The sequence below is a fragment of the Talpa europaea genome (genome assembly GCF_964194135.1).
Source record: "Talpa europaea genome assembly, contig: HAP1_SCAFFOLD_507, whole genome shotgun sequence".
Lineage (NCBI taxonomy): Eukaryota > Metazoa > Chordata > Mammalia > Eulipotyphla > Talpidae > Talpa > Talpa europaea.
The window spans coordinates 6,025-16,071 of record NW_028167669.1 but is presented as its reverse complement, the minus strand read 5'-3'; the positions used below and the strand labels follow the sequence as shown (position 1 = coordinate 16,071).

Genomic DNA, 10,047 nt, shown 5'->3' with positions numbered 1-10,047 from the left:
TTCACTTCCACATTCTTGAACACCTGCTGCCGAGCTAATGCTAGTGTAGAAAAACACTCCCCCGAAGAGGCACTTACTGCTCATTCTCTAGCTGGCATTTATCTGCAGTCTAACTAGTGTGCTAAAAATCTAAGGTTTACGATGTAGAACCATGCCATAAAATGTATGCTTTGGTTTATGATCACTTTACCATCTAATTTATTATTTAGCCTGCTTTCTTAAAGAATTTTGAATTCACTCAGCAGCATGTATTTATTGAGGGCAAACTATGTTCTTGGCATTTAGGTTCACATCTAAGTAGTCATAGCCTTGGACATGTGAATATAACTCATATGTGCACCTTGTGTATGGGTTGTGTGTGTGTGTGTGTGTGTGAGCACACACACACAGGGGGGAAGTGCAGATTACTTGAAAACAAGTAAACACGTGCTCTCTCTTCAATAGGAACATTTACAGCTCACCTGACAAAATGCCAAAAAACAACATCCAAAAGAAAATAAGAATATAAGCCTAATAACTCCCTTTTTCCCTATTCTGACATAGCAGCTAAGAACTAGCTCACCGATTTTTATAGGTACAGTCATAGGATAAAAAAATAAGAAATTAATTTAAAATATTACCAAGGCATTTTTCAGTAAAGATTTATCTCTACCAGCATATGCACAGGCAGTGTTAGAAATTTGTGTTTTTCCTCAATTGCAGGGACTATCCTAGTTCCATGGTGGAGGATGCTTGAGTTCCCGGAATTATAGTAGCTCGTTAGTAAAATGCTTTTGAGCAGAAATCATTGTTTAAAAACGATGTTGTTTTAAGCAACAGCATCATTTTAGATTATTTTATGTTTAAAAGTCCTTGCGCTAATTTGGTAACTGTCTGCCTGGGGAGCCAGGGGTCAGGCTCGAGGGAAATACCCGGCCCGACATGGACAGCGCCGGACGCGGGGACCCGGCCCGGCAGCGCCGCGGTGCCGCCGGGAGCAGCCCGGTTCTGCTCGGAGCATCCCCGACGAGCCACGTGTCCGCGCCCCAGAGCCAGCGGCGCAGGGGCGCGATGCGTCCTCCTTCCTCTTCTTTTTAAGAGATGAAAGTGGTTTTGGGGTTCGGGCAAGCGGGAGGCGAAGGGGAGCGGCCCCCCGTCTGACCCGTGGTTCCGCCCGCCAGGCCCGTACACCTTCGTGCCCTGGCTGCTCAGCTTCAAGCGCGGCTCGGCCCTGGAGGAGCGCGAGAACAAGATCCTGGTGAAGGAGACCGGCTACTTCTTCATTTACGGTCAGGTGGGTGCGGGGGCGGCTGTGCCGGCGGCCCCGGCTGGCGCGCGCCCCTGACCCGGCTCTCCGCTCGCGCAGGTGCTGTACACGGACGAGACCTTCGCCATGGGCCACCTGATCCAGAGGAAGAAGGTCCACGTCTTCGGGGACGAGCTGAGCCTGGTGACGCTGTTCCGCTGCATCCAGAACATGCCCGCCGAGGTGCCCAACAACTCCTGCTACTCGGCGGGTGAGCGCCTGCCGCTGCGGCGGGCACGGCCGACCCGGGGCTCGGGGCGCGCAGAACCAGGACAGGGAGAAGCGCGTGGAGACAGACAGGCCCTGGGCAGTGGGTGGGCTTCTCCTGCGCGCGAGGCCTGTCCCAGCGTCGTGTCTGCAGCGGCCCCGGGCGCGCCTCCTGCGCCCCGCCGGACAGGCCGCCCTGAGTTCTCCTTGGCCGCGCGCCCGGTGGTGATGCCCTCCCCAGAGGGCCGGCCAGGGCCTGAGCTCGGGACTCCTCTGTGGAGCCCTGGTGAGGGGGGTGGACCCGAGAGCCCCGAGAGGCGGCTCCTGTTGCCTTCGCTGCGCAGCCCCCCATCCTGCACTTTCCGCGCGGCCCAGCGGGGCCCCAGTGCGCCCAGACGCGCGGCGTCAAGGCGGTGGCAGGGCGAGGGCGGGCGCCAGCACCCCGGCCCTTGTCACCTCATGCGGGCGCCCGGGTGCATGGACACCGCCCACCGTGACCGTGGCGGATGCCAGCGCGGGGCCCCCCACCCCAGCGGAGGTGCCAGGGAAGCAGGGGCAGGCTCTGGCCAGGTGTAAGGGGCAGGACAGGACACAGGGCAGGTTCTCTGAGCCCATGCAGACCGGGTAAAGGAGGAGTCAGAGTCCTCAGTGGTTTTTTGCAGGTCTTTTATTGGGGTTCACCAGGCATAGGGCAGGCAGGGGTGCTGGCTGGGGGGCCTGCCAGCCTCCCAGCCCCCAGCAAGTCTTCACTCTATCTGGGCTCTCTGGCGTTCGTTCTGCTGCTTCTCAGCTTCTCTTTCGGCTTCTGCTTGGGCTTCTCCTGGCATCCGGTGACGCAGCCCTTAAAAGCACAGTCTTAGCCCAGGTGTGCCCACTCCAGGTGCCGCCATCAGGCATGCATTCAGGATCACAGGGTTCCCTCATCTATCCTGATGGCGGGAAGGCAGGAAAGCCTGATATTTTTCCTTACCCTACACCAGGCCAGGTCTCTTCCAGCTGAAATCGCCAACGTAAGGTTCATTTAGCTTGGGGCTAATTTCAAATTAACCAAGACTGGCATTAGGAGAAAAGTGCCCTCCACACATCCTCCCCTCTGGTGATGCTGCAGATGCATCCAGTAGCCCTAGGAATAACTCCCCCGCCAGACAGCTCCTGGGCCTGGCTTCAAAGGCACTCGGGAGCAAACGCACAGGAAATCAGAAAGGAAGGAAAAGAGTCCACAATTGCCATTCTGAGTCTTCCACCCTAAATAGCTTGAGGTGGGTGATGAGGAAGTTTGTTGAACTGAAATTCCCTAATTTTCATAAAGAAATGATGGCCCGTGCCCCATGGTGACCAGTATTTGAGTGTTGCAAAATATTTATAAACGACAATGCTTCCCCAATCTGTAACTTATTTAGGCTCATTAATTCCCCGAGCTTCACAATGGATTCCTTTTCAAATTTCCTAATCATCTGGCCCCAGCAATTTTACTTCCTGTTAGGGTGTTCTGCCAGGTTTCTTTGATGCCTCAGTCTTGGCAAATAATTAACTTGACCTTAAAGCTATTTCTCAAAGTTAATGGCTTACCATTAAATATAAGAACTATTCTCTAGAAAATGTCAGGCTTGCAATTTTTAGCTGTCTGGGATGAATTTGTTTAAAACCACTATAATTGCACGTCAGTGTGTAAATGCATAAAACATTTCCATAATAACCTGAAAAAAATTAAAATAGCCATTTAAGGAATCCAATATAATACCAAGCACCTCGTTGATACACACAGCTGAATCTTATTTATTATGCACTTCACCAATTGGATTTGTTTATTGCGGCAAACGGTATAGCTGATTGCAGTAATCTGAAACAACTGAAATAGCCAGTAATTCAGTGCGGGAATGTTAAGCACAACCTAGACCAACGTTATTTTTAGAGTTAATATTACTTAATAGTCTAGGACATATCATCTTTATCAAAATATTAGATTACCTTCAATCTCTATGACAATGGCGATTCAACAAATACAGTCCAGTCTTTATTTTTTCTATTTAAGGTGGTCATCAGATGCTTTAACCATCTGAGAAAACATACACATGACTCTAACAGTCCCTAAAACTCTGCCCTTCTGTTTGTTGTCTGTGTTGGTCTGTTACAAAAAGCCAGAGCTTTGCAGACAGAATCTTGCCGTTCTGATCTCTGCTCTATCCCGGGAGCAGGGCCTACCTGGATGGTGTACGCGCTCTATAAATTCGGGCTGTGCCCCAGGAAATGTGGGTGCTGTGGGCTTGAAGACAGAGTAGGTGTTAATGCAGATGTGCCGGTAGAAATACACTTCCTGCCTGTGAATGAAACAACGCAACTGCTTTCTGAATTGTTGGCTGCCCACATTGACGGGCAGGTACTACTTACTTTGTTAGTTTCATCTCTTTGCCCCTCTTCTCTTCTGTCCCCTCCTTCTTATTTTTCTTTTAAAATGGGGTCCAACATTTTCCCACACAAGGAATGTGGCTCCTGAGCTGTGTTCCATGCGCCTTCTCCACAGAGTGCATCATTATGAATTAGTCACATGCACATGTATTGATCAGGGCTAAGAGGCTAATGACCGTGTTACTTTTGATCATAAAGACACATATGGGCCTGGAAAGAAACCTGTCATTTGAAAGATTAGGGACATAACCCCAATGACGCCTAAGTCCAGAGTCCAGACTCCAGGGAAAATGTGTTAACCGAAGTGCTTTGTTAATGAACGGTGTTTTGTTTTTTGCGTTTAGATATTTTGAATTTTTTATATGCACATTAAACAGTATATCTAGGACTTCATAGTGTATCTGCATACTCAGAGACACGCGTGTGTGTGTTTTGTATTTTTATTAACTTTACTATAAAATATTTCCCCTGTTAATAAAGTGAAGCAAAGGCACTTTTCACTATATAACATTCCATTAAGACATGTGCTGTATTTTTCTCCTAGACAATTGCTTCCTATTAGAGTCTCCATTTTTTTAAAAGTAGATGATGAAAGCATTTATATCTGTTGTGACTCCTCCTGTGTGTTTCTTTAATTATTTCCTTCATTCTGAAGAACAGTAAGGAGTTCAGGAGCCCTTTGGTGTAATTAGAAGTGTGAATGCCTGTGTTAACATTTTTGCCAAAACCAAGTTTTATTTAAGTTTTTTTCCCCCTTTGTACAAACACTTACAGTTGTTTCTTTGTTTTTGTTTTTACATCACTCCTTTCCAGGCATCGCAAAGCTGGAAGAAGGAGATGAGCTCCAACTCGCAATACCACGAGAAGGTGCTAAAATATCTCAGGATGGAGATGGCACATTTTTTGGTGCGCTGAAGCTGCTGTGACCTACTTACACCTCATCTGTGGCTATTTTCCTCCGTTTCTCTGTACCTCTAAGGAGAAAACATTTAACTGGAAATACCAAAAGGAAAAAAAAAAAATGTCATTACCGTAGCCTTTTCTGAGAGCTGTTTGTTTTGGTTTGCTCAAACAAGACCAAAACAGGAAACTTACCAGGCAACCCCAGCCAAAGGGTGTCATGTGAATTACAAGAAATAGGGTCCATGCGGGGAACGGCCAGAGGAGCCTCCTCACTCTCACGCCGCGCTGAGCCGTTCGGGCACAGCTTCCCATTTTGGGGGACGCACAAGATTCAAAGGGACAGTAATCATTTCTTCAAAAACGGTGTTCCACCAGTTCCCATAGGACAAGGGCCCCCCCATAGGACGTTCAAATACTTGTGGGAAGTCTCAGGACTTATCCCACATTTTTATGGTAAACACACCTTTCTCCTTTCTCAGTTAATGATGTGGAAAAAAGTGAAAAAGTTACAGGATCTTGCATCTGGCCCATAAAAGGTAAATTAAATTCAACTTTATCATATTAGATGGTGAGAAAGCAGGAGGTAGATAATATTTAAGTCTTTTTGGTTTAAGTTTGCAATTTTATCTCTAATTTTATATATTGTTGGATGGAACATGCCCAGACATTTTTTCACAGAAGGGAGCTAATTCTCTCACGTATCTCTGCTTATATGTAGATTCGATCGCTCACTTCACTCACTTCAAAAAGTTTTCACGTAGGGTGACTCCAATGCAAGCCTAGAAGCATGAACTGGAAATAATGATAATTGCTTTCCTTAAAAAACTCTCTCCTACCAGTTATAATGTCATTTCCCTTTATTTCCTGTCCTTTCGTTTTTAACTGCTGCTATTCTAGTTCCAGCCTTTGCAAGTACTCATGAGAGCGGCTTTACAGAAGTTGGGGCTTCATTCAGGTTCTTGACATCCTGAAATGTCCCAGGCCACCTGCTTGTGGCAGAGCCCGCGGCGCCCGCCGGCGGCCTCACTTTCCGTCTGTGCAGCGTGTGGTGGCCCTCGCGGGAATCCCTGCCGTGTCTATAACATCCCCTGTGCTGCTTGTCTCTCCTTTATGTCATTAAAGTGGAAAGAGTTTACTTCCTTACACAATTTATTGTATTAGTTTCTACAGGAAACGGGAGAATGACCCTGGCCCACGTTCATTTTCCTTAGTCTTTTTTTTCAAAGCAGAAAATGATTTGTAGTTCGTGTCTGCTATTAAACTTTGTTTAAAACTCTTGATTTTTATCCTTTTGGCTTTTTGGTTAAAATTAAATACATTTTTGCAATGTCTTTGGCTTTGCAGTATTATACTTACGAAGGAAAGATGAGTGGATGGGAGCTCCCCACTGGGAGCAGGTGGGCTGCGGTGCCCCCGAGCTGCTACCTTGGGTTGCTGAGCTGAATACGGGAGCACGTTTAGCCTCATTTTCTGATTGTTGTCCGCTATCATTTTTCTTTCAGTGTCTCTCCATATTACTAAACTTCATTTGAAAAATGAGGTGCATCATTGTAAAACATTATAAGGGCATATGTGCCAGGATGTGACAATAATATCTGCGCTATCTGGAGATGTGAGTAAACTTGCGTCTGACAAAAATATTTGAATACATGAATGTTTACATATTTCCAAAAGGAAGTGTTCACACCAGTACTGCAGCTAGAGCTGTAAATTAAAGATCATTCAGAGCCTAAGTGCCGGCGAGGCCCCCATCATCACAGGCTTGCACAGGCGGCCGTGAGAATCCAGCCCCAGAGTCCTAAACCCAGGGCCCCTGAGAACAGCCTCAGACTGTGGCTCTCGCTTCTTCTTGTCTGAAATTGGGGGTACTTAGATTCTGATCAGATGCAAGTTTGCTCAGGCATCTCTGGGGGAGCCAGTGGGAGGTGGGGTCCGCCTGTGGGGTAAATGAAACAAAAACTCAGGCATTTCCCCACCTTCCGTGGGCGTGCGCGCCCTGGGGGGGGGCGTGGGGTGCAGCAGCACTTGCGATGGTGGCTGGGGAGGGGCGCGCGGGGCTCGGGGGCGCGCGTGCGTGGGCCGCGCCTGTGCGGCAGGCCGGGGCCGAAGGGCGCGTCACGCCGGACGGGCCTACGGGCAGGAGGGCCCTGGGGGGCGAGAGCGGACGCTGAGCGCCACGAGGGCCAGAGCAAGGGGACAAGGTCCGCAGGGCTGGGGGCTCCGTGGCCCCCCGAGCTTCCCGGGCCTGCTGCCTTCAGTGCGCGCTTGCCCAGCGCCGCCCCGCCGCTTTGGGGGTTCTGCGTGGGGTTCTGCCATCAACACCGGACTCGTGGTGAGGCGCAGGGCCCCCCGGAGTGCAGTGAGACGCGGGCCGACCCGGAGAACGCGGCGGGGCGATGCACAGTGGGGTCCTCGAAGCCACCCCGCACGCCCACCGCGCACGCCCACCTCGCACACGCGCGTGGATCCACGCAGCACACCACGCAGTCCACACACTGCACGCACACCTGCCGGGCACACAGGTGCGCGCTCCAGGAGCGCGACGCGGGACCACGTGCCCATGCACCTGCCCACGCACCTGCGCGGACAGCGGGGATCGCGGGGACCCGGCCCGCCCCAGCCCGGCGTCCTTCGACGCTCGGCGGCCGCCCGCTCCGACCCGCAGCACCGCCGGCCCCGGAGGCCCCGGAGCCCGTGCCGCGCGCCCGCGGGCTGCGAGGTGGCCCTGCCCGAGGGCGGACGGGGCGGGCGGGACCCGCGACTCCGCGCCGGCCCCGACGCCGGACACCCGCGGCCCGACGGCGCCGGCCTGGGTCCAGGTGGGGTCGGGGAGGCGGGCGGCGGCGCGGGGCGGGGTGCGCGCCCTGAACCTGGGGGTGCGGAAGGCGGCCAGGGCGGGCGTCAGCGGCAGCGAGGGGGGTTCCCGGAAAGGGGCCACGAAGAGCCTCTGGACGAGCCGGGCTGGGCGCGGTGGGGGGGGGGGGGGCTCGCCCTGCAGCTGCGCCTCCCGGCGGTCGCCACCAGGGGGCGCCTCGTTCTCGGGAGACCCGCGGGAAACCCCACGATGACCCCGCATCGGGCGCGGAGACCCAGGGGCGCGCCCCGGCCCCGTGGTGGGGGTGCAGCAAGGAGAACACCCCCCCACGTCACACACCACGCCCCACACCCACCCCCTCCATGCCCCCCCACACCCCACACCCCCACACACCCCCCACACCCCCTCAACGGCACCCTAGGAAACGCGCTGTCACCAAAGGTGAAGGGACAGAAGTTTATTAAGGGGAATCCCCTGACCAGACCCCGTCCCGGGACTCAGCTCGGTGCGCGTCGCTGGACGCCCGCAGAGCCGGGAGGAGCCGGGCGGGGAGGAGCGGGCGGGAGGAGCCGGGCCTGGCCGTCCACGCGCTCCCGCCCCCGCCAGGAGCCCACTGGGCGCCCCCCCCCCGGGCCGCGCTGTCCCCCGCGCTGTCCCCGCGCCGCGCCGTCCAGGCCGCCCAGCCTCGCGGGCAGCTCCGGGAGCGGCGGGCAGAGCCCACGTCCAGCCTGGCCGGCGGCGCGGCGGCCACTCCCGCCCGGCCGCTGCTGGGGCGCCGGGGCTTCCCCCGAGGGCGGGCGCCGGCTCCGGGTCCCCCCGGCCAGAGGGCGGCCACCCCCGCTCGCCCGCCACCCGCCTCTGGGACGGGCCTGCGCTGCGGGGCCGGGGCTCGCCCCCGCCTCGGCCTCGTCCCGCGGGGCCCGCCCTGGACGCGACCCGGCGCCCTTGGCCGCCAGGATCCCCGGCCCTCCGCGTCCTGCCCCCTCGCCCCGGCCCTCCGCGTCCTGCCCCCTCGCCCCGGCCCTCCGCGTCCTGCCTCCTCGCCCCGGCCCTCCGCGTCCTGCCCCCTCGCCCCGGCCGCCGCGTCCTGCCCCCTCGCCCCGGCCGCCGCGTCCTGCCCCCTCGCCCCGGCCCTCCGCGTCCTGCCCCCTCGCCCCGGCCCTCCGCGTCCTGCCCCCTCGCCCCGGCCGCCGCGTCCTGCCCCCTCGCCCCGGCCGCCGCGTCCTGCCCCCTCGCCCCGGCCCTCCGTGTCCTGCCCCCTCACCCCGGCCGCCGCGTCCTGCCCCCTCGCCCCGGCCCTCCGCGTCCTGCCTCCTCTCCCCGGCCCTCCGCGTCCTGCCCCCTCGCCCCGGCCGCCGCGTCCTGCCCCCTCGCCCCGGCCCTCCGCGTCCTGCCCCCTCACCCCGGCCGCCGCGTCCTGCCCCCTCGCCCCGGCCCTCCGCGTCCTGCCCCCTCGCCCCGGCCCTCCGCGTCCTGCCCCCTCGCCCCGGCCCTCCGCGTCCTGCCCCCTCGCCCCGGCCCTCCGCGTCCTGCCCCCTCGCCCCGGCCCTCCGCGTCCTGCCCCCTCACCCCGGCCGCCGCGTCCTGCCCCCTCGCCCCGGCCCTCCGCGTCCTGCCCCCTCGCCCCGGCCCTCCGCGTCCTGCCCCCTCGCCCCGGCCCTCCGCGTCCTGCCCCCTCGCCCCGGCCCTCCGCGTCCTGCCTCCTCTCCCCGGCCCTCCGCGTCCTGCCCCCTCACCCCGGCCGCCGCGTCCTGCCCCCTCGCCCCGGCCCTCCGCGTCCTGCCCCCTCGCCCCGGCCCTCCGCGTCCTGCCCCCTCGCCCCGGCCCTCCGCGTCCTGCCCCCTCGCCCCGGTCCGCCGCGTCCTGCCCCCTCGCCCCGGCCGCCGCGTCCTGCCCCCTCGCCCCGGCCGCCGCGTCCTGCCCCCTCGCCCCGGCCCTCCGCGTCCTGCCCCCTCGCCCCGGCCCTCCGCGTCCTGCCCCCTCGCCCCGGCCCTCCGCGTCCTGCCCCCTCGCCCCGGCCCTCCGCGTCCTGCCCCCTCGCCCCGGCCCTCCGCGTCCTGCCCCCTCGCCCCGGCCCTCCGCGTCCTGCCCCCTCGCCCCGGCCCTCCGCGTCCTGCCCCCTCGCCCCGGCCCTCCGCGTCCTGCCCCCTCGCCCCGGCCGCCGCGTCCTGCCCCCTCGCCCCGGCCGCCGCGTCCTGCCCCCTCGCCCCGGCCCTCCGCGTCCTGCCCCCTCGCCCCGGCCGCCGCGTCCTGCCCCCTCGCCCCGGCCCGCCGCGTCCTGCCCCCTCGCCCCGGCCCTCCGCGTCCTGCCCCCTCGCCCCGGCCCTCCGCGTCCTGCCCCCTCACCCCGGCCGCCGCGTCCTGCCCCCTCGCCCCGGCCCTCCGCGTCCTGCCCCCTCGCCCCGGCCCTCCGCGTCCTGCCCCCTCGCCC

General features: G+C 58.7%; 1 protein-coding gene across 1 annotated transcript; it reads left to right on the top strand.

Annotated features, from left to right (window-relative positions):
• Window positions 1–921: 921 nt before the first annotated feature.
• LOC311188167 (tumor necrosis factor ligand superfamily member 13B-like) lies at window positions 922–4,824 on the top strand (the record flags this gene model as incomplete). The annotated part of the gene is made up of 4 exons (XM_084259916.1): window positions 922–964; window positions 1,161–1,273; window positions 1,346–1,496; window positions 4,712–4,824. The coding sequence occupies 4 exons, from the start codon at window positions 922–924 to the stop codon at window positions 4,822–4,824; spliced, it is 420 nt and encodes a 139-aa protein (XP_084116042.1).
• Window positions 4,825–10,047: the final 5,223 nt, after the last annotated feature.